The 26,526-nt window shown below is 30.9% G+C and overlaps 8 protein-coding genes across 9 annotated transcripts in view; 4 read left to right on the top strand and 4 right to left on the bottom strand.

Moving 5' to 3' along the window:
* Window positions 1-26,526, bottom strand: part of LOC145755085 (claudin-7-like) — a 74,324-nt gene that overhangs the window by 40,929 nt on the left and 6,869 nt on the right. The gene's annotated exons all lie outside the window — the stretch shown is intronic.
* Window positions 12-1,401, top strand: LOC145754878 (ribosomal RNA processing protein 36 homolog). The gene is made up of 3 exons (XM_082571036.1): window positions 12-435; window positions 609-896; window positions 1,042-1,401. The coding sequence occupies exons 1-3, from the start codon at window positions 46-48 to the stop codon at window positions 1,228-1,230; spliced, it is 867 nt and encodes a 288-aa protein (XP_082427162.1). The 5' UTR covers window positions 12-45; the 3' UTR covers window positions 1,231-1,401.
* Window positions 2,139-8,513, top strand: LOC145755179 (zinc transporter ZIP3-like). The gene is made up of 3 exons (XM_082571406.1): window positions 2,139-5,514; window positions 6,558-6,655; window positions 7,321-8,513. Exons 1-3 carry the CDS (start codon window positions 5,081-5,083, stop codon window positions 7,980-7,982), a joined length of 1,194 nt encoding a protein of 397 aa, XP_082427532.1. The 5' UTR covers window positions 2,139-5,080; the 3' UTR covers window positions 7,983-8,513.
* Window positions 10,056-12,073, top strand: LOC145755670 (heparan sulfate glucosamine 3-O-sulfotransferase 1-like). Its single transcript, XM_082571923.1, has 4 exons — window positions 10,056-10,187; window positions 10,553-10,704; window positions 11,191-11,410; window positions 11,531-12,073. Exons 1-4 carry the CDS (start codon window positions 10,056-10,058, stop codon window positions 12,071-12,073), a joined length of 1,047 nt encoding a protein of 348 aa, XP_082428049.1.
* LOC145755082 (DNA ligase 4-like) lies at window positions 15,940-18,813 on the bottom strand. Its single transcript, XM_082571285.1, has one exon. The coding sequence runs from the start codon at window positions 18,803-18,805 to the stop codon at window positions 16,040-16,042; it is 2,766 nt and encodes a 921-aa protein (XP_082427411.1). The 5' UTR covers window positions 18,806-18,813; the 3' UTR covers window positions 15,940-16,039.
* LOC145755086 (pre-rRNA-processing protein TSR2 homolog) lies at window positions 18,815-19,643 on the bottom strand. The gene has a single exon (XM_082571290.1). It carries the CDS (start codon window positions 19,545-19,547, stop codon window positions 19,035-19,037), a length of 513 nt encoding a protein of 170 aa, XP_082427416.1. The 5' UTR covers window positions 19,548-19,643; the 3' UTR covers window positions 18,815-19,034.
* Window positions 19,781-20,850, top strand: LOC145755083 (putative Nudix hydrolase NudL). Its single transcript, XM_082571286.1, has 2 exons — window positions 19,781-19,932; window positions 20,032-20,850. The coding sequence occupies exons 1-2, from the start codon at window positions 19,841-19,843 to the stop codon at window positions 20,702-20,704; spliced, it is 765 nt and encodes a 254-aa protein (XP_082427412.1). The 5' UTR covers window positions 19,781-19,840; the 3' UTR covers window positions 20,705-20,850.
* Window positions 20,224-26,516, bottom strand: LOC145755080 (integrator complex subunit 8-like). 2 transcript variants are annotated; one of them, XR_014284182.1, is made up of 18 exons: window positions 26,246-26,516; window positions 25,895-26,104; window positions 25,263-25,421; window positions 24,914-25,094; window positions 24,595-24,709; window positions 24,359-24,471; window positions 24,124-24,281; window positions 23,585-23,747; window positions 23,383-23,507; window positions 22,909-23,310; window positions 22,752-22,846; window positions 22,446-22,621; window positions 22,012-22,301; window positions 21,722-21,937; window positions 21,520-21,642; window positions 21,346-21,450; window positions 20,451-21,229; window positions 20,224-20,378 (listed from the first exon to the last, which is right to left on the bottom strand). XR_014284182.1 is itself a non-coding variant. In XM_082571284.1 (17 exons), the coding sequence occupies exons 1-17, from the start codon at window positions 26,411-26,413 to the stop codon at window positions 20,975-20,977; spliced, it is 3,054 nt and encodes a 1,017-aa protein (XP_082427410.1). In that variant the 5' UTR covers window positions 26,414-26,516; the 3' UTR covers window positions 20,354-20,974. The 2 variants fall into 2 exon arrangements, 1 of the variants encoding a protein (XP_082427410.1); XM_082571284.1 differs by having other exon boundaries at window positions 20,354-21,229.

Raw genomic sequence — 26,526 nt, 5'->3', positions numbered from 1 at the left:
TGTAATTATATTTAGAAACTAAATTTTAACTAAAAACTGATTAAAATGGAACCAGTTAGTTCTGATGAAAGTGATTCGGAAAATGAAACCCAGTCAATTGCCTCCGAGGTCTCGAGTTTGAATTCGGATGAAAGTAATGATGAAGTTTCAAGTTCAGAAGAAAATATAGAAGATGAAAATAATTTTGAATCAAATAAAAATGAAAAACTTTTTAATTTTCCAACTTTGCCGAAATTTAATCATTCTTCAGAAATGTGTTTTGAAGATTTAATTAAAATTCGTGACCGGATCGGTATCAAAAAATTTAATGAAGAAATATCGATAAGAAACAATAAAACAAATGATACAAATAAATCAAAGACGAATTTTAAACGTGAAAATAAAAATCGACCCCAGGAGTTACCATCAAAGAATAAAATACCACTGCTAAGACAAGTATGATTTAAAATTTATTTTAAGAATATTTTTACAGTATATAAAATGTTTTATAATATATTTTATTTATGTAATGCTTCACTATCTATAGCTTGATTATATTACTAACTATTTATATAATTTTAAAGTCTTTATTAAATAAAATTGTCAAACTATGTTTTGTTTTAAACCAGGTTATACAAACATCTAAAACAAATGCTACCAGAGACCCGAGATTTGATGATTTATGTGGTTCTGAATACAACGAAGAAGTTTTCGACAAACGATATAAATTTTTGGAAGACATCAAAGAAAGAGAAAAACGACAATTGGCCAAAGTTTTAAAAAAATCTAAAAACAAAACCAAGCAAGTTGAGGTGAAGTATTTGCTTAACAGAATGAAGCAACAATCTGCCTCTAAAGATCAAAGGTCAGTTATGAGAGAAACTGAGAGAGAGTGGAAAAAAGAGGAAAAGAAGAAGGTAATTAATTAATTCAAAATAAACAAATTATTGTTTAAATATAAATAAAATCCTTAAATAAAACACTAACAAAGTAACTGTATTGTAAAAAAAATATTAAAATATCTAATTAATTAACAAAACTTTAATATTTTATTATTTTTAGGTTAAACAAGGAATCAAGAAACCGTTCTTCCTAAAAGAATCAGAGAAAAAGAAATTATTGGAAGCAAAACGAAACGAGCTTCTTAAGAAAAGTGGAAACCTTGAAAAAATGGAAGGAAAACGACAAAAGAAATTGAAATCAAAAGAAAGCAGAATAATGCCTTATGAAAGAAGGACTGTAACCTCATAAGTTTAAACTCATATTTTTTTACAAATTTCAAAACCAATTTTTTTTTAAGTATTCCAATAAAATATTGATACAATCGTGCTTCTGTTAAACTTAGTTTATAAAAACGTGTTCAAAATTTTGACATTTGTTGGTGCTCGTTTTTTCAAATTTTTCCTAATAAAAGTGGTAAAAACATGATTTAATTTGTCATTATAGTTGTAAATAAGGTTTAAAAATTAATGTCTAATGACATAAACGCTAATCAGAGTTCACTAGAGTACGTGTAAACATATAAATCCCTAGAAGAACAACGTTTAAAAATGACGCATATATTTGAAAAACCCTTTAATGTAAATATGATGTCATCTACTTAATTTACACATAAGTAAGTTAAAAATTATTATTCTTTTTTGCTTCATCCAATTATTTTAATTTAAAAAGATAATAATTTATTTAAAAACTATTGACACATGTAAAAATTAAATAAAGGCGCTGAAGGTTCATGTTTTATTAAACAAAGTTATGAATAATATATATTTACAATAAAATCAATGTTTATAAGATGAGGTTCAAGATAAAAATGCAAAATAAAATCCAAAAAAATAACTATTTCGCTGAATAAATCATGAAATATTTATCTATGAAAAAACAAAACCAAAAACCCACAAAATTGGGAGTCAGCAAAAAACTTAATTTATTTCGTATTTTTTTCTAAGTCTAACCGTAAAATTTGTACATTTGATAGCGTGATGGACACGCACTATCGACTGTACTTAAATAGTATTATCGTGATATTCTAGTGAATAAATAAACCAGGGTTTGAGTCACTTATTTTTACGCAAGCAACCTTATAGGGTATAACTTTCACAAAACAGAATGACGTCAGACGTTGCTACTGGGTAGCAAGGAAACGAAACATTGAAAATAATCACTTGCCAAAGCTATTATCGAGTTGATTAATTATAGTTTAAGTACCGGCACAGACTATATACAAACCGCTGTGAGCTTGTATTTAGACCAGTAAGTAAATGTTTATGGTGATATATTTATTCTTTGTGATTACTGATAGTTTTATGGCCCAATTAACGGGTTAAACAGTTCAGTTGTACACAGAATATATAGCTTTAAACCCAAAAATGTTTTAAGTATATAGAAGTTATTTTAAATGGATACTTAAACTTAGGCAAACTAGAAGTAGCTTATATGTATGTACAGTCAAAGTTACCAAGTAAAACTGTATTAATATAGAGAAAAAACATATGTGTTGTAGGTAAGAGGAAAAGAAATAAGCTAGCTAAGTAAACTAAAATACGTGCTAATTTACTAGGGAATACTAGATTGAGAAATTATTTTTTAGCGTTTAGATATTGGTTTCAAAACCATTGCTTAATTAATGTAACATAGCAATGCTTTATAGCTGTTCTGTACCAACATTGTAGTTATGGATATTTACGTGAGTATTAAAACTCTAAAAATGGGCTTAATGTATACGTATACATTATTAATGAGTATTCGCAAAATACTCTTAATAGGTCGTTAAGTTTGTCAGTGAATTTTAAATATAAAATAATTTTACCAACAGCGCAGTAAACCTATATAATTAGAAGAAGTATTCGATTAGACAAGTATAATAAACTACTTAACGGGCAGCGTAACTCTTTCTACCTGTATAAGATGAGGTCATTATTGGCACGCGAAACTATAATATAAAAATATGTGAAGTTACGCCATTTTGTCGAAATCCCGCGTTCAGTAATAAATTAGACGTGTTTTAAGTGATATTTTAGCCCAAAAAATAATCTATGTTGCAACTCGAGATGGCGTACTACATGTTTTCCTCTTGAAATAAACTATTTCGCCACAAAATCACGCGGCGTAATAATTCCAGATTGTGCGCGTGCTTTTTGGTGTTTTGCGCCTAAAATAAACCATTGCACCACGAAATCACGCCGCGTAATGATTCGAGATTGTTCGCGTACTTTTTTGAGCACACTAGAGGCGCAATACTACCTTTTAAGGAAATTGCACGCCGCGTTTATTTACATACACTCTATGGATAAATCTAAAATGCACGCCGCGCCAAAACCCATGGGGTAAAATTGCTATAAAAGGCCAAGATCATTAATACAGGTTCATTAGTTTTAAGTTTTAGGTGGAGTTAAGTTAAAAGAAGATAAATCTAGAAAAAGTCAGGAAAATTGCACCAACAAAAAATAGCCCTTCGTTTGGAATTTAAACGTTATTAAACTTTGAGTTACCTTTACGTAATCGTTATACCATTGGTTGTGTGAATGTAATAATAAAGGTATGTCAATTTAAACCTCAGAACAGCCTATGTATGTGCGCGAAAAACAGAGTACCGGATATTATTAAACCACACTTTTTAGTAATAAGGGAATGCTTATTGCGATCGGTTGGAATTTCTCTACAAATTAATTTTGCTTTATATAAATATCAGAAGCTTATAAGTCGTATTTTAAAAGTTTAATATATTAAATAAATAATCTGAAATTATTAGATGCGCAGATTTTTTTTAGTCAGGGTCAGACTAATTAAACTATAATTAGAAACGAAAGAAGTTATATTATTACATTTAACTGTCTGTGAACCTAGCTGTAAGCCCTAATATTAACAGCATAAGAAGTAATGCATAAACGGGACCTTGACGTTGCTTAAATGCCCCCTCGGGCCCTTAGCCTATATAAAGAAACTGCTTAGTTAAAGCTAAATGTAGAAGCAGTCGATATTCTGATTGTGCTACGGAAATAGAGAAACATAACGTAGCCTACTGTATTCGGTCGTTGCTTACTCTGCCTATTTTGAACTATTGGCGTATTGATTGAAAGGCTATTTGTAGTTTATCTGGTAAACGGTAAGTTTAACTTTAATTTTAGAAATGCTTTTGGCTTTTTGTGTCTCTGATTCATAGAAATTTTTATGAGGTTTTTAGGCGACATCTCTGGCTATTGTCAGTTGGTTTCAACTTAGATTAAATTGGTCTGTATAAAAAGGTTTGTTTCAAAAAGCACTTTTAATTGTTACAATATGTTTTAATTGTTACTTAACCGTTTTCGTTTGTTCTAATTGTCTGACCGATTGAAGACAATTAGCAGCTATTGTTTGCTCAGTTTAACTTAAAAAACAAGGTTTTTTTATTGTCTAATTTTGAAAAAAAAACGATTGTTTTTATTTTGTAGAATGTTATCGCTATAGTCTTAAATCCCTGGGGACGATTTATCAATTGTTTGAGAAAACGTGAAACCAGAGTGACAAGCTTTGCTTTGAATTATTAAAGACGCTTGTAGTTAGCATATAGGTTTATTAAAAACGCGAATGTCAATGAGCTTTCGACTTTAGATTTTAAGAACAAAAATTGAGCCTTTTTAGAAAAAATAGAATGACATATCACGGTAAGTAACTTAACATTTACTGGAATCGTAAATTTACTGATTAGATGCCCAACTTTTAGTCCACAGGGATTGAACCGTGTTGTGAAATTAAGGCATTGATAACTAACTATCTGTATATCATCATGATATACAAAAAAGTCAAGCGCAGTGTATTGGCTTATGTATTAGTTATCAGATTGTGTGGTTTTTACTTAGACATGTAAATTCCTTACAGGCGTTTCATGATAACTAACTTTTAGACTAAATCAAGTATAACTCTAGTTCCAGAAATTATTATACTAGGAAATAAATTAGCTTTAAGGCACTGTACTTTAGTTTAACTTTTATTCTGTTTTGATTTAGATATTTTTTTTTAATAACATATGATCGTAATATAGCACTACTACCATATATAGCGGGAAAAGTAGATTTTGAACAGCGGGAAAGAAAGGGTCACGTGACACTTTCAAGTTTGACTCAAAATGATTGGCGTCACCACATCGAAAATCCTCATTCTGTTCGGACTTTTATTCACTACGTTAACTGCGGCGCTTTTGCCTTACATTTGCCTGCAAAATTCCCTAAAAAGTCGTCGGAAAAAGAAACGAGAAAATGCGAGCGACGGAGAATCGAAATCGATTTGGAGGCGGATTTGTTGCTGCTGCGCCTCTGATAGTGACGTCATAAGCGAACAGGGTGAAGCCAATGGGGACCAGGGGTCTATTCCACCCTCTGAGTTAACAAAACGCCGCGTTTGGCGATCGAAAGTAGCTCTCAGCGTTCTGAACTGCTTCGCGGGCGGGATTTTTTTAGCGACCAGTTTTATCGGCCTCATACCGGAGATTCGTGAAAATTTCGACCAATTTCAAATCACGTGGCCGAAACTGACAGCGGAAGTTCCCCAAAACACTACCAGGTTAGTGACATATGGACATTTGTTTAAATTTAAAAATTTGCTGAGTAATTATAATTATCCTCGTCGACATTTGGACATGAAAAATAATACAAAGACAGTTTAGTCAATCGTCCCATTGGGAGAATAAAGCCAATATTATTTAATTTGTAAATATATTGTTTACGAAATAAAATCAAATAAAATAATGTTTACCTCCTAAAAAATTAAAATCAGCAAACGTTTTAACCACAAAAGACGTCATTAAAAACAAAGGGCTCTTATCAACAATGTAACTTGATATTCAATAAATAATGAGTCATGTGTACGTAGATAAACAACTTAAAAAATATTTTTTTAAATAGCTTTTAAAAACTTATGTTTAAAAAAATTTGTTGAGAAATAAAGTGTATGCACAAAATTAGCGCAATACATTTACCTTTAGGCCATGTTTTACATGTTTAAAACGTATATTCTGCATTAAAATAAACTTTAAGAAGCATTGACGTACGCTTAAACAGAAAAATTAGTATTTTTAACTTACTTACAATTAAAATTAATAAAAATTTCCATAAAAATGGCTTAACATGTACAAATATAGGTGCGTTTAATTGTAAGTTTTATTTTAAATTATAGCCTAATATAGAATATTTAAAAACTTAGGTTAAAAATAAAGTAATTTATATCGTAGGCTAAATTATTGATTTTAAAAATTCTTATGTAATTTATAACGGACGAGATTTAATTTTCTTATATCATGTCAAATAATTCTTAAATTATAATTCCCATATGAATGCCAGAATTAACCGATTAGATCTTATACTGTCGCTTAGAAAATATATAAATATAGGTTTTAATTTAACATATTATTTAACACGAATGTCAATATATTAAAACCAAGCACAAAAAAAAAAAAATTATTTTAAATTATTTTAAAAAATGGAAATTTTAAATTTAATAATTTAAGTTCATTATATTTAGTAATAAATTATATCACAGAGAATTGATTTTACAAAAGTTTTTTTAATCCAAATTATTTTTTAATTTTTTTAATTTATTTTTTTTAGAAATGAAAGCGGAGTGGAAGTAGAAGGGGAAGAACCTAACCTGATGCCGATCACGGAAATAGTTGTGACGTGTGGCTTGTTTCTTATTCTTATCATAGGTAAGTACGTCACAATGCAACCTTTTATTACGTAAATATGTTACTCGAATGACGTAATTAGTCTTAACAAACATGTTTATCTGAACAAGACCATCATTTATTTAAATCATAAAAAAATCAGATTTTTCAAAAATAGAGTTTGTTTAATGTTAGGATATTGTGGAAATCTGATATAAATTTTGACACGAAAAATCGAGCTTATATTTTAAAGTTAATGTTTAAATTATAAAGTAAAACATGCCTACATATATACAGTACTCCAACCTTACATGGACTATTGGCATTAAACTCTAACCCACAAATGCGTTCTTACTGAATCTGATTTTATATTTATTTTGTTTGACATTTAAGCTACGTGTCTAAAATTTTTCGTAATTTAAAGATTGAATTTATGGGCTCGTCATAGATTTTAAAGATTTGTAGAACGATAATTAAGGCTGATTTTAAGTTCAATAGTTTATAATAAACTCATAAATGTAATAACAAAAGTCAACTTTTATAAAATATGTGTCCTATATAAGCCTAACATCTTGAATTATTAACCATGTACCAAAATTATCAAATATATACAAACAAAAACGACAAACAGAATTATTAAATTCAAAAATTACAGACTCACTTTTTTTGTAAAACTAAAATCAAAAATTTTAATATTTTTTTCCCAGAACAATCTGCTCATTCGTGGAATCATTGGCGCCAAAACCACGCCCACAAGCAAAAAAACGGAGCCAACAACCTCAAAGTAAAAGTTTCTACATCGTCGATAGATGGCACTGAAGAGCACCCAGAACCACAGGAACACTCATCAGAAGCTAACCTTCAACAACTAAACGAAACAAACAGTAATAAAGGGAGCGAGCATGACCACTCTTCAATAAGATCTTTACTATTAGTAGCCACTTTATCTATCCACTCTTTGTTAGAGGGAATTGCGATTGGACTTCAGGATTCGATCGGCAGCTTGTTGGCAATTTTCGTAGCTGTTTTATTCCACAAATGTCTAATGGCTTTAAGCATGGGAACAAACTTAGTTCGTGGAAAGCAATCATTTAAACGTGTACTCGCAGCAGCGCTTATATTTGCGTTTATGTCGCCGACTGGTATAGCTATAGGTCTTATAGTTAAAGTCCAGGGTGGTGATAGTAGTGCAACGGTCCTGGTTAACGCGATTTTACAAGCTATAGCTACTGGTACGTTTTTGTATATCACTTTTTTTGAAGTACTTGTACGTGAATTTGAAGGCCATGGACATAGGTTTGCTAAAGTCATTGCTGTTTTGTTAGGCTACGCCGCTGTTCTAGGCTCATTTTTTGCTCAACATGGTTAGGAAAATATTTTTTTGTGAAAAAATGTTTCTTAAAAATAATCAGCTTTCTGCCAGAAAGAAAGGGGGTGGAAAAAATATTGGACTAACTTGAAGTGTTTATTGACTCTTTAAACTACAGACAAACTAACCCGAAATTTTAACAACAACAAAAATGTCAACATTTAACTTTAAACAATTTTATCATTTTATCATTTCTTCATTTCCTCATATATTTACCAAATTTTGTTTGTTTATATATTGTACTGCCATAAAGATAACTTTAGAGTGTTCGTTTTTTAAGGGTTTTATTTTATCATATATGTAATAAGCCATTATTGTAATAGTTTTTTTAAACCAAAAGTTATGAAACCAAAAGTATAAATTTTAAAATCACAAAAAACAAAAAATGTTCCTAACTATAATAATACTTATTATTTTTGTACTTTTATTAAAAATATCTTTTTGTGCACAATACTATTTCTGTAATAGTGAATTATTGTTATTATTATATCATATTGCGTTTTACTTGTACATATGTTTGATTTTAACAAATAAACAAAACAAAATTTCTAAGTTTTTGTAGCCATATCAAGTTAGTTTTAGATATCAATTTTGTTTATATAAATTGGTTTAGTTAGAAATAAAGTTATTTTGAAATAACAACTTAAGCCAGGTACCTATACAATTCAATTAAAGATTTAAATAATATATCCAAAATGAAAAAAAGTTGTTTTAGTTGTTTCCAGCGGTCGGCAACCACCGGGCCGCGGCCCCGGTACCGGTCCATGAGCAGTACGTTACCGGGCCGTATTTTTTTCAGGTTTAATGATTAGAAACAGAAACGTTTTTTTTATTTGTAAGCTTATTTTGTCGTAGAAACATTTAAAAATGTTTATTATCGATTTGATGAAGGAATAAATTGCTTTAAACTAATTTGCGTACCTTGAAACATCATTATTAGCTAAACTTATTGATTTCTTTCACCCGAAAATGCCAAAAAATGTTTAAAGGCTGGTCTGCGAAAAAGATTCCAGTTTTAAATCGGTCCGCAGTGCGAAAAAGGTTGCCGACCCCTGGTTTATAGCACTTGTTTTGTCTAACAATATATTTTAAAGCAAAAATTATAAATAATAAAATAAATGCTTCTGCTGTTTGCAGTAAACCATGTAACTTAACACATAATAAAGACGCTTTACCAAAAAACAAAACTTGCCTAAATACACTGATAATAACATGCTCTTATTTTAAGCAATATTATATTATGACATATACTTAAATGTAGGATATTATTTAGATAAAAATAGGTTTTACATACCGTTTACGTCAGCTGTTCTTGCATAAAACTTGTCCGATTCTTTGAAATTATATCCCAAAGTAGTTGCTTTAATATAAACTGTTGCTTCTTACTGTGCATAAACTTTGTTTAAATGTATGCCTTGTAAAAAAACGTAGCTAAGGAAAAAATGTGCGTACATTCTTTAACTCAAACGCCGAAATCGAGAGGCAAAGAACGTACTTTAAAGTTTTGCAGAAGGCGTTGAAAATTCAAAATAACTAAAAGTTCGAAATGCTTGGATTTGGTAATCATGCAATAACATACTTAAAATGTTTATGTAAACATTAATACTTTTGGCATGCTTTAAATTATTAAATTGATTTTGTCATTTTTTCCCGTCGCATTGTTGTACTTATTATTTACTTTTATCAATGTGCAAAAAAAAAAAAAATAAAAAAAATAACTAACATGACAATTAAAGAATTAAATTAAGTATATTGACATAAACAAAATGGACTATTTAATTTTAAATAAGTTTAGTTTAAAGATTGTATATGTGCACATAGTAAAAATCTATATCTGTTATTTTTGTTTTGGCCAGATATATTATTAATATACAACCATGTAGTGATATAAAAATAAACGTTCGTTTGTTTTAAAAACAAAATATATAGGACACTTAAAATGTGCCAATATAAATAAATAACAACCCTCCATATTTTTAATAACAAACTATATTTAACTGTTCTTTTTTTCAATAAACGCAATAACAATAGGCTATTAAGGCTTAGAATTTAAAAAAAAAGGTTTTAGAAATAATGTTAAGAAAAACCTTGCGAACTTTTAAGTTGATCCTTTGTGTACTTTTGTTATATTTTATATTTGCATCTGTTATAACTAGAGAAGTCGTTCAAAATTACAAGAAAAATGATGAGAATATAAAATTACAGGTATATAATATGAAATAAAACAGTTGTATCTATAAAATACTTATAATATTTACTATCTATCGACTAGTTAGCCAAACAGACCTAATAAAGTTTTTTTTTAACAAAGTATAGAGTTAAAGATGGAGAAATACTTACAAGGGAATTTCCAAAGGTAACCCCAATTTATATTAACTTATACCCAGAGTTTTTATTTGTTATAACTTAAGGTGGTAGATTTTTTTAATTTTTATGTGATGGATAGAAAAATAAGAGATTAATGTGGTCTTGGTGGGACTTGAACCAAACTTTTAGGCAGGCTCAAAACCAAATGTCATTGCTGGTCTACCACACTGTTTACCTACCTTTATTCTCTATTTTCTTACCAGGTTATAGGTATTGGGGCAAGTAGATGTGGCTTCGGGGCGCTAAAGAGTTTTCTGAGTGCCCATCCACAAATTCGACTTTTTAACGATTATTTGGGGGAATCCCATTTCTTTGACGATGACAATATTTACGAGAAAGGCGAAAACTATTACAAGTTAGTAGTGACTTGTGTAAAAATGCCTAAGTTAATAAAATGTAATCTAAAGTAAGCCTTTTTAAGAAAATTTTCCCCAAATGAAATTGATAATAAACAAAAGAGTTTTAAATTGTTTTGTCTGCCCTAAATTGCAAAAAACTCTAAAATTAAGCAAATCTTTAACTAAAACTAACAAACAGCGTGGTGTAGTAGTCAGAACACTTTCTACACTACCATGAGGTCGTGGATTCAATCCGCACTGCTCTCATGCTGTAGCGCCCTTGAGTAATGCGCTATAAACGGTAAAAACTCCTGCTGAGCCAGCCTTTAATCAGCAGTATAATTATCGGGCAAATTATAATCTATAATATCCCAAACTGCCACAGGCAACTCGAGACTGGGTCAGGGTAACAGATGTTACTCTATGTTTAGGTCGCGCATTCGACCTTCCCACATCCTAGATAAAGATATATACAAAAAATAAATAATAAAACAAATCTTTAGAAGCAGCATGCCGTTTTCTACGTCAAAGCAAATCACCTTCGAAAAAACCTCGTCCTATTTTACAAGTTTTAAAGCTATTGAAAGAATCAAATCTTTATATAATGGCGCTTATTCAAACGTCAAATTTATTCTAATCTTATGTAAGCCAGGGCCAAGGTTATATTCGGAATTTCAACAAATTTTTGCAAATAATTATGAGGATAAAGTACTACACGATAAAGTAAGTACTATAAACACCAAAGTTTTTCGTTTTGGCCATGTTATTTTTTTGTTGAGCATTAGTTTTAAAACTGCATTTTGTAGTTTAGAACTTATAACTCTAAAAAATTATTAATTTAAGCTGAAAGATTATAAGTCTTTTAAAGAATACGTAAATGACGCCAAAAAAAATCTGAAGCCCTTCTCCGCAGCGCTCTCTGACGGTCAACCAATTTCCTCCAAAACCAAATACGAGAAAATTTTACAAGCTGTCCTGCACAACACAACGTTATCAAAATTTCAACCAGTTATTAACGGAATTTACGTTTTATATTTAAGAGAGTGGATAAAAAGTTTTAAAGTCAAACAATTTATGTTTATAAACGGTGAAAAACTGATGTTAGACCCGGGAAAATATATTCAAGAAATTCAGAATTTTCTCGAGGTCGAAACCAATATGAAACCAGGTGATTTCGTTTTTGATAAAACGCGTGGATTTTATTGCTTAAAACCGAAAAAGAAGAGAACCCGATTAATTTGTCCAACTATCAATAAAAGACAAACTAGAATGATTTCTAACAACACAGTTGTCTCAAGAGCCAGCTTAAAATCTTTGAAAAATTTGAAAAGTTTTTACCGGGAATTCAACGAAGATTTATACAAGCTTATTGGGTTTAAGTTATAAAAATAAAATATCGTAATTCAATTTTGCAACATCACATAATTACAGATTGATGACGTTCCAAAAATAAATTTTATTATTGACATATAAGATGATCTTTATTTTGAATTAAAAAAAAGAAAAAGTCTATTTTTACAATTTTTTGTGAAAAAACTAAATGTTAACGATTTTTTTTGCACTTTTCCGACGATTTAGAAATTATTAAAGCGCAATGACGTCATAATAAATAGTCAATTAATTAAATAAAATCACGATCGAGAGAGTTTATATAATTTAATGACGCTTCAAAAACAATAATAAATTTAAAAATAGAATCCTAATGACTGAAACTATGATCTTAATCTAATTTAAAAGACGTAAGTCATTAGTTTTGGCAATTTTCAGCCTTTGGCATTTCAGATTAAAAACTTTTATACCTAAAATTATTTTTTGGTCAAAATTACTCTACGCTGTTCGCGAATTATAATTTTTTTAACTGTTACGTAGGTACAAATGTTCATGTTATTTGCTATGTGCTCTTACGACAATCGTCGCAAAAACACATTAAATTATGACGTCACAATTCTATTTTGTTTATAATATCCGCCATGTTCTTCACAATAATCGCTGTTAATTAAACAAAATCACGTCATCAAAAACGTCACTGACTACAATATTGTGACAAATAAAAAATTAAAAAGCAAGTTAAAGTTGTCGATATAAAAAATGACGTAATCAACCTAAAAATATTTCTTTTTTTACACCTGACTGTTATGTGTGAATAAAGAAGACTATACCCCGGAAGAAGTTAAATGAAAATACAAACCTTACATATAGTTAACTAACCGCACGCGATGTGTTAAACATATGTCATTAGCTTTAAAACTGTGTTACACAAAATTACCCCTTGTACTACAATTAACTATAAAATTCCAATTAAAACACATTTTAATGGGCGCCCAGTTAACCATATTGGAATATTAACGTAATATTATTTAACAATTAACGACACTCCGAACTAATGTTCTTATGGGTATGTGTTTAAATGTGAAATTTAGAGCGAACGAATTATTTTTCGCAAAATTTATCTTGATGACCGTATATGATTATTTTAAACCAGCAGCTAATTGAATTACGTAAAACTTGATAAATTCGTGGGAAAAGGGGTCTATAAATAAGCCGGATTGTTAAGCTATCGTGTAGTATTGGATTTAGGCCATAGCCAAGAATAGTAAATTTTAATATTTTTGGCATTGCAAGTTACGTAAATTAAAAAGCGATAAAATGCCTTAAAATTCTATAGATACAAAATTAAAATATTAATTCTTAATTTAAATGTTTTTGACGAAATTAGTAATTTATTAAAATGTTTTACGTCAGTTGTGAACTGCAGTGCGTATTTTTACATTAAATATAGAATAATTTGGGCTATTAAAGTTAGATGACCTCTATATATACCAACGACAGATTCTACAAACTATCACATTTTAGTAACCACAATTTTATTTTTTGCGTTAGTAGATTAGATAACTTGTTAATTAGTTTTTTAAATCTAAAATATGAAGTATCCAGCGGTTGCATTTTTGGCTATGCTGATTTCACAAGGTGATTACCTAAGAATTACTTTTTATAACTAAAATAGTTAATACGTAAAAATAAGTTTAAAATTTACCAAAACTAAAATGGCGGCAAAATCTTATGTTTTTAATTTAGGATTTGCACAATTGCCCGATCCAGACGAACCTGATACGTTTAGTCCCCAGGACGAAATAAATCTCCTTATCAGGTCGTTGGAATGTGTAACAAAATGTCAACAAATACCATACAGCTGCCCCACTGCAGAAGAATTTCAACAGAACCAACATAATCCCAGTAAGTAAATGTATTTTTCTTAGATGGTATTATCTTTACTATAGTATATATAGGTATTATTTTTAACAAACTTGTCAATTTTTTTAGACTTTCTTCCATATGATTTGAAAAGAAAATGCCAGACCTGCTTAGAGAATTGCCCACCCTACGCTGGTAATATAACATTGACTTTTTATTAAACAACGAAGATAAATTTACACAAAAAGTTTCATAAATATAACTGCTCGAATTTTAATAACAAGTTTAATTTTTCTCATTCCGAAAAAATAAGTTAATGACAAATTTATCTTATTTAGGACGAGTTGGGCCAGGTTTAAAACAACTTCCACCGATCCAAAATATTGTTGAGGCAGCAGTTTGTACAAGAAACTGCCAAAGTCCACTTACTTGCCCGACTATACAAGAAATTGAGGCAAAATACAACACCAAAGACTGTTACCTTGCAGCATTTCGGGCTTGCAAACGTAAGATTTTTTTTATCTTTATAATGTAATTAAATCAAACTTACAAACTGTTTTTTATACATTGCTAAAAACAAATATGTAAAGACGGCGTAGAAATTTTTCATGACAAAAAACACCTTTTTACTAATAAGCATATTAAGCAACTAAACATTTATAATTATTTCTTAGACATGCAGAGTTCTCTTCATGCATGTATCTTGGAAGTAAGACAAACGTTGGACGCTTGTGCAAGCCCAACAGCACCTCAACGTATTGAACCCTGTTTCGGTTGCATTCTATCCTGTCCTGCTGTTTTGGGTATGATTTTTAAATTTTGTTTTTAATAAATTTAACAGTCGCCAAGTTAAAAATAGCAAATTTTAGTTGAATTGCGGAAATGTAAAAACATACATTTGCAAATTAGCGAAAAAAATCGCAAAACTTCAAATTGTGTGATATTATCAGATTAAGGCCAAATTGGTTTACTTTAAAAGCGACAAATTTTTGTAAATTAGGGGTTTGATGTTAATAGTTTCAACGACAAGCACGCGTAAATGGTAAAATTATTTTCGAATGGGAGTGTACTTTCATCTTCTAACCAAATTAATTTTAATATCTCGTTAATTCCTACTCTTACATACCGAAATTAGCAACTTAATTGCAAGGTAACGTGACATTTTTATTACCAAATTACTCTGCTAATTCTAAACAAAAATTAAATACTATTCCTTAGCATGGTTTCCTTACTGTAAAAATTTTACACGGCAAAGTTAAATTCGGTTTTTAAAATTAGCTAAATCCTGCAAAAAATGTCGAGCATCAGATATGAATAGGTTACCTAAACAACAAAAAATGCAAAGGATTTTTTTCAAATCTTAAAAACGGGTCAGAATTAACTTAATTACTAACTTTTACAGCAATAATCATTGAATTCACTCCACAACTTCTACCACCGGGTTTTGTAACCCAGACTTGCGAAGAAAAGTGTGCTGAAAATGGATTTTGTTTGACCCAACAAGAAAAAGAGGAAGAGATGAATTTATATTGCAACAAATGTCAATTATTCACCAGTTTATGTCGTAAGTTAAACAAATGATCGCATACAGAAATAGTGGGACCATTTTTAACAGTTTTGTTTTTTAGAAAAACGTAAAATCTCGGCTTATAACTGTTCGAAAATTTTGCCATATTTTTGTGGAAAATGTAACACCCCACCCCAGCCAACCCAAGGATGTTTAACTTGCATTCAAGAGTGCGAAATGAGTGGTTAGTTTCAGCGTAGAAGTTACTGATTAAACTTTTAGTAATTGGAATCTGTTTTATATTAATCTGCAAACCTTTTTTTATTACCCAAAACATCGTATTTATTTTGTTTTAGGCCGATTAAAAATAAACGATATAAGGCTTTATTGAAGTTTATCAATACGTCTAAATATATTTGTGAATAATTTTCTCATATCAGTGTTATTTTATAGACTATAATAATTATCCCATATTGTAATTAATAAAGAAAAAAATCAAATTTACCTCAATAAAATTTTTTTTTAATTTTGATTCTTCTATTAAATTCCAGTACTTTTTACATAAAGAAAGAATTGAATTGCAACATTATAACATATTATGAAAACTTGTTATTAAGTTAAACAAATGGTTTAAAATCTAACAAAAACTCTATCTATAATTTAATATTGTAAGTCACTTCATTGCACAATTTTCCACTTTTTACACAATCTATAACCCAACTATCTGCTACAATATAAAATTTCTTTTTCCGTGATTTATTTGTATCTTGAATTGTTTTAATATCATCATTATTTTTTGAAGTTTGTGTAATTACCACATGGGTTAAGTTGGGATCTTGTAAATTTGAGCATATTATTCCGCTATAAAATTTAATTAATAATTGTAAATGTTCTGTAAAATCGGATAGAATATAAAAATAAAAATTTTGGAACAAAGATGATGGTAAATTATTTAAACCTTTAGAATGATACTTTAACGATGTTTGGTTTATGAATATTTGTTTAATATCTTTTGAATCATCGATATTTAATTCTTCAGTATCTTCTGGTATTTCTTTAAATAGATTTTGAAGGGTTTCGATAGTTAAATCTTGATCATATCTATCTCCAAACTTGTCATAGAATTGATTTATTCTTTCTTTAGTTGAGGGCTTGGAGTGGATAATATCATTAGGTTGAAAGTCTATAATTGTTGAGTTCTCCAGGCATTTAACCAACCATTCTACTTTAACAACATCATATTTATCCGACTGAATTGCATTTCGTACTCTGATATTTTTCTCATCTTTTGCGATGACGCAGAAAATGTCGTGGGATGGATTTTGAGATGTAGTTCCCCCATTTTCAATAATTCTTTTCTCCAATTCCAGTTTTGAATGTGATAAATTCCCGGTGATTACGCAAAACATTTTTTCATGAAAAGAATCGGATATTGCTTCTATTTCATTGGTATCCAATCCCAGATATTTTGAAGATATTTCAGCTTGGGCAGGAAAAGTTGCCTTTCTCTTTTTTATCGGGCTTTTTTTCTTTTCTTCGATGGTAGCATGTCGTGTTGCTAACTTACCATCAGCAATTTTTCTTAAGTTTTCCAACTGCTCCGTGTCTAAAGCGTCAAGGTACGTCTTATCATCCCTCATCTGAATAAGCCTAGGAAATCTTAAAGTACATCCGGCTGCATAAGAAGTGGATGGTAGAATTTCCGTAGCTCGGATTTGTACGACAATTGAATCTTGGGGATGCACATAAACGTCAGGTTTTTCTTTAGTGACCCTCAACCAGTTTGGAATATTTTTTTTCTCAAACACTTTTAAGTTAGGTTTTAACTTTTCTGTTATTTCAAGTAATTGTTTATTCGTAAAACCGGACGCAACTCGACAAAAAGTTTTGAATACTTCTGGAGCTTTTGTGTTGTCAGTTTTATTAGTCGATCCTACAGCACAGTGAAAAGTTGAAATCTGGTTGCCATGACGACCCGTACCGAAGGTTCCTCCAACTATAACTAAATCAAAATCGTCGACTAATCCATTTACATATTCAGGTTTTATCTTAAACCAACCAGAACCGTTTCTTTTATTCGGGCAGTAATTTGATGTTGGATTTTTAACGATAATACCTTCTTCTCTACGGTCTATTGCAGTATTAAGTGAGCTTAATACCTCTTGGTTGGAGCTTGCAGTTTTTTCTTCTGCAATTTGTATTCTACCTTCAACACATGTTAAAATATCTTTAATCATTTTTATTCTTTCATATTGAGGTGTACTAGCTAGTTTAAGGCCATTAAGATAGAGGATATCGAACACAACTAAGCAAGGTTGTAGATCTGAGTCTTCTGTTACGTGTTTAATATCGAAGGGCCCACCCTTCTGCATATAAATGCCAAGGTTTGGGTCAAACCCCATCATTTCTCCATCTAAAATACATGATTTCACATCTTTTCTAAAACAATCGTGAACAAATGGGGTAAGGGATCCACTATATGGACTATCACCAAAGACAGTCGAATACTCTTTTCCGCTTCTCGAAAAATACTTGTATTTTTTTCCGTCCTTATGCAACTGACTTCTTTCTCCGTCGTATTTAATTTCTATAGAGAATTTTTGGTGGTTCATAAGGGTTTCAACGTCCTCAATTTTAATGTTTAAAGCCAGCATGGGTCTGAAAGGTTGAAACAACTCAATTTCCGTATCCATAAGCACAGAGTCTTTGTTAACTAGTTTCTCAGAAACTTGTTTTAAGCTTGTCGTGGCATTAAAAAGGTCTTCGGCTGCTTCGTGAAATTCCCTGAAAATTAACTTGTGGCCCATTTTTAATTTTGTTTCTTTTAACAAAATCCGAATTAACCATTTTTGTTCCATAGCCGAAGTGTTTTGAACTAATTCCATCAAGGTTTTTTTGACCAAAGCTCTTTTTTTCTCATTATTATACAAAGCTAGTTTATCAAGAAAGGAATTAATCTCCTTTATAGTCAGATTACCTTTTGACTTACATCTTTTTAACAGTATATGTTGGTATGCAATTTCAGCAAAATCACCAGCTGAATTTAAGTTTGTTTTTGGATTTCGGTATTCTAGTAATCGTTTTGCATCGGCCCCAGTCGGAGCAAGATCTAAGACCTCTATATATAATTTAGCAAGTAGGACCTCCTTTACACCATAAGCACCCCTTTCTCTATCCAACTGTGGCAACATTAGTCTTAATACAGGATAGAAGGACTTTTGTTCTACAGATTTCAACTCCACTATTTTTTGGGGCAAATCTCTCCATTGTGTTATAAATTTTTGAAGTTCCTTCTTCCGGATTTGATTGTTTTTTGCTTTGTGAATTTTTTCAAAAAGTAAGCATAGTTGATTAAAAGGGACTTTTAATGCTGCACTTATATTTTCAGTTTTCACAGAACAATTTAATTTATCTTCCATTTTTCATTATCTTAAAATAAAAATAAGGTGTTGTTAAACTTTTGCAATTATTTAACTGGAATTTAGATTATGGTTGGTCAGATTAAAATAAATTGCGATTTGAAAATACATAAAATTTCAAGTTTTAAATATATAGAAGCTGTAATTTATGTTTAAATCCATAATAAACAATACAACACCCATTTTATATTAAATTGGCAGGAGTTAAAACTAAGTAAGCAAGAAATTATTATCTCTTTTTTGATTTAACAACTGTCCAACCATCATCAATTGTTTCAACATTTTTATCATTTTGAGATGCTGGTAAATTTTCAGTACTAATTGTTAATTTATCAACAAGATTTTCAACGTTTGGAGGGGTTGAAATTGTCTTTGGATTTGTGTTAACACTTTCTGCTACATTAACACAAGGGAGTAAATTTAAACGATCCTTTATTTCCTTATGTTTTCCTTCTTTGTATAATTTAAATACGGAGCATATTTCATTTGTTAACAACTTAATGCTATCATCCTTCGCAATACTATCGAATTCGTTATAGAATATTTCTTCAATAAAATCTTCCAATTCTCCGGGGTCAATATTTTTGTTTTCCTCAAAAAACGTTTCTATTACTGCTACAAGCCATTGGGCTTTTTCTTGGCTTTGAGGTCCACCAAATCCATTTGAAACAGCAAGTTGTAATCCCGTCCAACTTTTAAGCAGGGACTGAATGCTAACGTAAAACAACGAACGTCCTTCCATTACACGTGTAAAATCGAATATACGATATACATAAACGGTAAAATGTAACGCTCACCTACCTAACAAATCAAAAACATTACAAAACTTTAAAACCTGCAAGTGGTCCAAACGTTTACAATTTTTTCGCCGTCGGTGGGTGATAAATTATATAAAGTAAATAAACCGTAAGGGTATGCGTCATTGCACAATTTACGAGTTTTTGCAAGTAAAGTCAAAAACTGATTGCAGTTTTTATAAATTTCATTTTAAGTGATACAGCTACACCTAAAACTGTGCTGTAAGATTTAACAAAAATGGATTGGAATATCGTTAAAGAAACTTTGCAAACGTACCTTTCTGATGTTGCACCTTTGATGGACCAAATAAATACTTACAACCTCCGAAAGTAAGTACCAGTATTTCTTACTCATTGTAAACAAATGTGTTCAATTAAATGTTATTTACACCAATAATGAATATATTTTAAAAACGTTTATATTTTAAGGGCTGCTGTTTTACTTTTATTGTTTGAGTATGAGGACAAAGTTTACATCCTTCTTACTAAAAGATCTGAGAAGTTGAAATCACATACTGGAGAAGTGTGCTGTCCTGGAGGAAAGCAGGACTTGGAAGATTCCAGTCTGGAAGCAACAGCTTTGCGAGAAACTTACGAAGAAATTGGCATCCCAAGTGAAAGGATCGAGATTCTAGGGTCCTTGGTTCCAAACATTTCCAAAACTTTGATCCTTGTGACTCCATTTGTTGGTGTTTTACGTGATTACAACGACATTCAAATGGTCATCAACGAACATGAAGTTGGAGATATATTTGCTTGTGAATTAGAGTATTTCTCTGAAAAGAATGGTGAAATTATCTCACAATTTTCTTCTTCAGGTATTAATATTTATACATTTTCATACCAACCTGTACCAAAAACACTTCAAAATAACTGCGAATTTCTTCAACGAGTTTTCAACCAACTTAAACATGAAAACTATATTATCTTTGGGCTTACCGCTCATTTTATCATTACTTTTTTGCAAGTGTTTAACAGCATTAAGTCAGGGGATGAAGAATTGCAGAGTCTTAAGGACTTTTATGCACAATCCTGTTTCTATGCAATTCACAAAGCCGCAGAGATTTTAGCTTTACAAACAGATTTTCAAAACAAACTATAATTTAATAAGTATTTATAAACCATTTAAGAATGGTCTATTCCTGTATGTAGAGGAAATTTTAATTAATGTTGTGTAGCAATCAATTTATGACCTTAAAATTGCCAATTTAATTGTATATTTATTATTATTGATGTCCAATGCTTGTATATTCTTCATATTGTTTTTTTTTTTGCTTTAATAATTTTTATAACCTTAAGAAATAATAAAAATAAAATAATAAATTTGGTGTGAATGTAATTTTCAAAAGTCTTAGTAAATTTATTTTAAACTTTAACATAAATATTGCCTAGCCATTGCTTGAAAAAACCTTGCTTTTCGAAACCCCTTGACCCTAGCCTTAACAGTTGGAGTATTATTATGGTTAAGTTCGGGTCTTGAGCAGGCATCTATGGCTGCATTTTTCTTGGTATTTTCACCAGATTCTCTATGCTCAAAGGCAGCATGCTCCAACATTTGAACGTCCCAAATATGCTCAAGATAATGAACTTCAGCAGCATCTGTGCGCTCCCTATTTTCCTGAAGTGCCTATTGGTCAAAGCATTACACAAGCAAATTTATGATAATAATCCAATATTTCTGTAAACTTACAGTTAATAAATCTCTCATAATAATACTATGAGCTTTTTAACTACTTTTACTACCTTAAAAGCAGTTGGGTAGTCAACATCTTTTGTCATTTGACAGAACACTGTAGCCTGCGTGTAACATCGCATTTGCATGCAGCATTTAATCATTCTGTGGATGATCTATGAATATAATAAACCTTAGGTGCTGAAAAAAGTAATTTATTTACAAACTAAATGTTATCTCGATACCTGATCGTCTTCATATGGTCCTGTAACAGGAATATCATTGAAATAATTGGTGCTGTATGCTCCCAACAATAAATAACATCGCAAGGCAAGCAAATGATTTTTAAATGCATAATGCACATCACCCTACACATAAGAAAATGGTCAATATAAAACTTATATATGCTTAAAATTATTTAATTCGTGACACTTAACATTAAATCACCTGCGTTCTTAACCAGCTTTTATTCTGTGGTTGAACTGTCAAACAATGCACTAGCAGCTCTCGGAGCGCCAGTGTTACACATTGTCCACTAGTAGGAGCACCATCCAAGCCACTCGGCCACAAGGAGTTAATTATTCCCGCATCGGGGGAACTTATTTCTGATAGAACATCAGTGCGGCATAAACGATGTAAATGTACCAATAATGATACAACAATCTGAAAAAAAACAGCAAAGAAAAGTATTATAAACTAAATTAACTGAACAATATTGGCACAGAACAACCACTAACCTGTAATAATTGTGGATTCTTTATAAGTTGCATAAATTTAATCAAAGCAGGCCTTGTTATAATAGCATTCTGTGGTAACAGATTTCTCACAGGCTCAGCGTGAGATTTTTTTACAACTCGGCTATTTGAATTAGTGTTAAGTGAGACAGGGGCAGCATATATTGTCATTGTAGCCGCCCATAAATCATTCGGGGCTTTTCTTTGCTCTATTGACCGACTTTTGACGCTGGTCTGCACAGCAGAGAGAAGACAGGCTAACCTTAAGCACGGTTCAGAATTATTTCTTGATACTGATGTCAAAATAAATATAGATTAATTTTAATAGCCCAAAAATATACGGTGCCCAAATGTTGAGCTAAATCAACAACTTAAAAAGTTAAAATATTTAATATTAAACCCAAGTAGTTTATAATGAAAACGTATGAAGCACTGACCATTGGCATAGAACTGTGCATCTTCAAGATTAAGCAACATGGAAGCACACAATTCCACCAGTCCCTCACTCTTATATTGATCGCTAGTGTTTGATAGAATATAGCGACATCTACTGACCACATCACTAAGTTGCCCTCTGAGGTCACTGCATTCTTCAGCATCAGTGTAATTTAAACTACAAAATATGTGAAATACAAATTATAAAAGGGCAGTTTTTGAGTAATAGGTATTGGGTTTTAACATGTAGAAATACACAAAAGCAAGCATTTAAATCTGAGATGTTTTAAATATAAGTGAAAATTAACCTTTTATCATTTAAAAGTTCAAGCAGTTCCACCCTCAACAATTCATTTCCAGCCAATCTTTTAACTTTTTGCTCACTCGTGGATGTAAAGTTTTCCTGCAAATACAAACCACTTACTAATGCTGTAAAACCTAAAGATATAAAACAAAAAAGCTTACCAAAATATAAGAAAGAAATTTTTTTGCTGCATTAAACTGTTGGTCCTTGATACATAATTGAGATTTGGCAAACAAAATATGCAAAAGGTCGTAAACCAAAGCATCTGAAGTACAAGAATTAATCGTCGAAACAAATAAATTCGAAAGTTCCCATTTCGAGCAAAAATTACAAAATTTTCTTCCGTTCGAAAGAGGTTGTATATCAGTTAATACTTGTTTAACTTTGGCTGGGTCAAAGGTTAACAAAAGGTCATTTTCAAGGGTTAAAAGTGGGGACAGGGTTGAAGATGTCACAGGACTGGAAGGTGACTCGTCCTCCATGTTTTTCTGACTCTTCTTTTTCGAGTTAAGTCGTAGAATTAGATCATTGAAATTGTCAACATTTATTAACTTTCGAGTAACCTGGAAAAAAATGGATTTCGTTTTTATTTTATTTTTCTTAAAACAAATAAAAGACATTGCTACTTATTTTACTTCAAAACTAAGTAGTTCTTCTTTAAGAGAAACATCGGATAAGTTATTGGCCAGTGCACACAGGAACAAACCAAGGCTTTCTTTTTCTTCTGAGTTAAGGTATACTAATACTTGCTGTACGAACCCTATACAAAAAACATAAACATTTAATATTCTAGATTTAATTTTTAAAAATGGGCATAAAGTTTTTTAATTTTCTTACCGGCAATTCTCTGAAGTTGAGCAATGTTCATGGTGTGAGTCCACAAACTGACAGGTTGAGTGAATCCTCTGACTGACCGTCTGATTGCAATCAGCCAACGGACATCGAACAATGTGTCGCTGCCACAATTGTCTGCCATTTTGTACAAAACTTCATTTTCTACCTAAAATAAAAAAAAATTTTGCCGAAAATAAAAAAATTATTTTTTTCATTTTTTTTGGTATATATTTTTATCCTAGATATGGAAAAGTCGAATGCGCGACTTAAACATCGAGTAACATAAGTTACTCCGACCCAGTCTCGAGTTGCCTGTGTTTGGGATATTATAAATTATAATTGCCCGATAATTATACTGCTGATTAAGTGCTGGCTCAGCAGGAGTTCATACCGTTTATAGCACCTTACTCAAGGGCGCTACAGCATGAGATCAGTAGGAATTGAACCCAATACCTCATGTGTGGTGTAACAAGTGTTCTTACCACTACACCACGCTGCCGGTTAATACAAATTTCAATACAACAAAAAAATCAAACTAATACCTCATCAAGATATGAAGTTGACAATTCTTTTTTATAAATATCTTCGATAATTATTTCACCCAGATCTCTCAACGCAGCCCCCTTTTTCTCCAAACACAATTTAACTCTCAAAAATAAACTTTCATTTTCGCTGATAATTGGATCACTGGAAACCTCAACTAAAAGTTTAAAAGATTTTGTAACTTAAAATTGTGTTTAATGAGAAATAAAGGTAGGTACAAAAAAGAGCGTTAACCTGGTTTGCTGATCATCAAACAAGCAGTGTGATAACCATTTAATGTGTCTTGATCAATTTCACAAAACCCTGAACCCTTTATATTGGCTTCAGTTAATCTGTTTTGCCATTCCCTAGTTAAGACAAAAAAGATTAAGGCTTTAGCACATTTGGCTGATTTCATCTGCCTTTATATCTTAATCAGCTTTGATTATGACAGGTACATATAACCTAGCTTGATTTAAATTTTAAGTTACCTTGCATATCCGAACATCTCCAAAGCTTTGTCATAGAAGTTGTGAACAAAATGCAAACTACCAAGATCATAACAAATTTGTGCATGTAGCTCTTCACATGATATTACAATGTCAGCTAAAAAATTATACATAAACAATGAAAAAACAGCCTTAATTCACATTATTGCAAAATAACCAAAAATTACATTTGCTCTTCAACACATATCAGTTGTTTATTGTCGTTAGTTTGAAACATCTACAAACTTAGAAAATTTACTAATTTACTTTTTAAAGGGCTTACAGAACTTTATGTAAATACTGTTTTACTAAACTTATTTACCATTAGGATTGGTTGCTTTGCAGAGTTCTTGGTTAAGTATTGTCAGATACCCGGGCAGAAACACAGCCCTTTTAACATGGTGAAGTATAGCCTCAAGCAGTTGAACAATCTCGAAAACTTGCTCCTTCAAAATATTCAGAATTTGGTCTCTTACCTCATCACAACGTTGCTGGGCATTTGCCTAAAAATTGTTATTGCAATAAGTAAAAAAAATTATGAGTTTGGACAAGAAATTACATTTAAAAATTACATTCAAATGGTTCTTAACATAGTTAGATAATTAAAACCTAAATAATAATGTATGCTGCAGCATTAGCATTGATTCAACAAATAAACAAGAAAATAAAACCTGATATGGAACAGATTGTGGAACTGTCGGTGTAATTCTTCCACCAGGCTTGCAAGGAAAAGTTGACTTGACCACAGTTCTTGCCCCCCATCTACAGTATAACACAAGTGCCATTAACGAGTGATCATGAATGTTCTTGATTGCTGCAGCAAGTCCAGCCTGAATGTTTAAAATAAATAAAACTAGTGAATAAAAAATACCGGCATTGTGGTGTAGTGGTACAAACACCTGCTACGCCATCATGAGGTCGTGTTTCAATCTCCAATGAGTATGAACTCCTGCGGAGCCATCACTTAATCAGCAGCATAATTCCCGGACAATTCTAATCTATAATATCCCAAACTGCCACAGGCAACTCGAGACTTACTCTATGTTCAGGTCGCGCATTCGAGCTTCCCACATTGAGGATAAAGATATATATATATAAATAAAATAAATTGTTTTATTTTTTAATTCCTAAAAAAGTCACTACATTAACAGAAGCTTAATCTTGTTAGATTTTTAGTTTTCAAAAAATGCTAATCCAAATAATTTAATACTAACAATATGACTAATAAAATAAAAATATACTTGTATGAATCTATATACATACACTTAAGCAATATTGAAAATCAACTTAAGCCTTAACTCACAGGGGGTGCTGGTGGAACAGTAGTGTTACAAGCTTTCAAAAACTCAGTTAAAAGTTGATGCCTTGACGCAATTGGAAGATTTTTTTCAAACAAATTTAGATCCCATTTCAGTAGAGCTGCCGTCTGCAAAGCAAGTCCCTTGACTGTTTTGTTTTTTTCGTTGTCTGGTGGTGGCAAAATTTGCCCGTCTTCTTTAATGGGTCGATTTGCCTAAAAAAACAGAAAAATAAAAATGTGTAAAAATTATATAAATTTTTTTTTCCTAAATAACTTTCTTTAAATATTAAAAAATGTACAAAAATTATACCTGGCAAACCCAATACATACAAATATTTAAGTAAAGTAACTTACTTGATCAAAAAATTGTTTTATAAGAGAACACCCGCTTGGTTCTGGGTCGTCTTTTTCCAAATGTGTTGGTAGTAAATCGTTGTTTAACAAAAACTCATACCAAGCTGGTATTGCATTATTATCAGCTCTCACGTAAGAACTTGGATATAATAACTCGTTTAACGACATCACTTAAACTTTTTCTTTGATTATTTAATTGAGATGTTAGTTTAAATTATGTTTTTAACCTCATTTCACTTTTTGTTTGTAAAATTTATTGCAGAGCACATGTAAAACGGGAA

The sequence above is a fragment of the Corella eumyota genome, chromosome 6, assembly GCF_963082875.1.
Source record: "Corella eumyota chromosome 6, kaCorEumy4.1, whole genome shotgun sequence".
NCBI lineage: Eukaryota > Metazoa > Chordata > Ascidiacea > Phlebobranchia > Corellidae > Corella > Corella eumyota.
This window is presented reverse-complemented; position numbering and strand designations above follow the sequence as displayed.

What these genes read in the sequence shown, in the direction of transcription:
- LOC145754878 (XM_082571036.1), top strand. Translation starts at nt 46, where the DNA reads ATGGAACCAGTTAGTTCTGATGAAAGTGATTCGGAAAATGAAACCCAG. An exon ending in AAATACCACTGCTAAGACAA is followed by an intron (nt 436 to 608) that starts GTATGATTTAAA and finishes GTTTTAAACCAG; the next exon opens with GTTATACAAACATCTAAAAC. An exon ending in AAAAAGAGGAAAAGAAGAAG is followed by an intron (nt 897 to 1,041) that starts GTAATTAATTAA and finishes TATTATTTTTAG; the next exon opens with GTTAAACAAGGAATCAAGAA.
- LOC145755179 (XM_082571406.1), top strand. Translation starts at nt 5,081, where the DNA reads ATGATTGGCGTCACCACATCGAAAATCCTCATTCTGTTCGGACTTTTA. An exon ending in GTTCCCCAAAACACTACCAG is followed by an intron (nt 5,515 to 6,557) that starts GTTAGTGACATA and finishes TATTTTTTTTAG; the next exon opens with AAATGAAAGCGGAGTGGAAG. An exon ending in GTTTCTTATTCTTATCATAG is followed by an intron (nt 6,656 to 7,320) that starts GTAAGTACGTCA and finishes TTTTTTTCCCAG; the next exon opens with AACAATCTGCTCATTCGTGG.
- LOC145755670 (XM_082571923.1), top strand. Translation starts at nt 10,056, where the DNA reads ATGTTAAGAAAAACCTTGCGAACTTTTAAGTTGATCCTTTGTGTACTT. An exon ending in ATGAGAATATAAAATTACAG is followed by an intron (nt 10,188 to 10,552) that starts GTATATAATATG and finishes TTTTCTTACCAG; the next exon opens with GTTATAGGTATTGGGGCAAG. An exon ending in ATAAAGTACTACACGATAAA is followed by an intron (nt 11,411 to 11,530) that starts GTAAGTACTATA and finishes TATTAATTTAAG; the next exon opens with CTGAAAGATTATAAGTCTTT.
- LOC145755082 (XM_082571285.1), bottom strand. Translation starts at nt 18,805, where the DNA reads ATGGAAGATAAATTAAATTGTTCTGTGAAAACTGAAAATATAAGTGCA.
- LOC145755086 (XM_082571290.1), bottom strand. Translation starts at nt 19,547, where the DNA reads ATGGAAGGACGTTCGTTGTTTTACGTTAGCATTCAGTCCCTGCTTAAA.
- LOC145755083 (XM_082571286.1), top strand. Translation starts at nt 19,841, where the DNA reads ATGGATTGGAATATCGTTAAAGAAACTTTGCAAACGTACCTTTCTGAT. An exon ending in AATACTTACAACCTCCGAAA is followed by an intron (nt 19,933 to 20,031) that starts GTAAGTACCAGT and finishes TTATATTTTAAG; the next exon opens with GGCTGCTGTTTTACTTTTAT.
- LOC145755080 (XM_082571284.1), bottom strand. Translation starts at nt 26,413, where the DNA reads ATGTCGTTAAACGAGTTATTATATCCAAGTTCTTACGTGAGAGCTGAT. An exon ending in CAAAGCAACCAATCCTAATG is followed by an intron (nt 24,710 to 24,913) that starts GTAAATAAGTTT and finishes ATAATTTTTTAG; the next exon opens with CTGACATTGTAATATCATGT. An exon ending in AAGAACTACTTAGTTTTGAA is followed by an intron (nt 23,311 to 23,382) that starts GTAAAATAAGTA and finishes ATTTTTTTCCAG; the next exon opens with GTTACTCGAAAGTTAATAAA.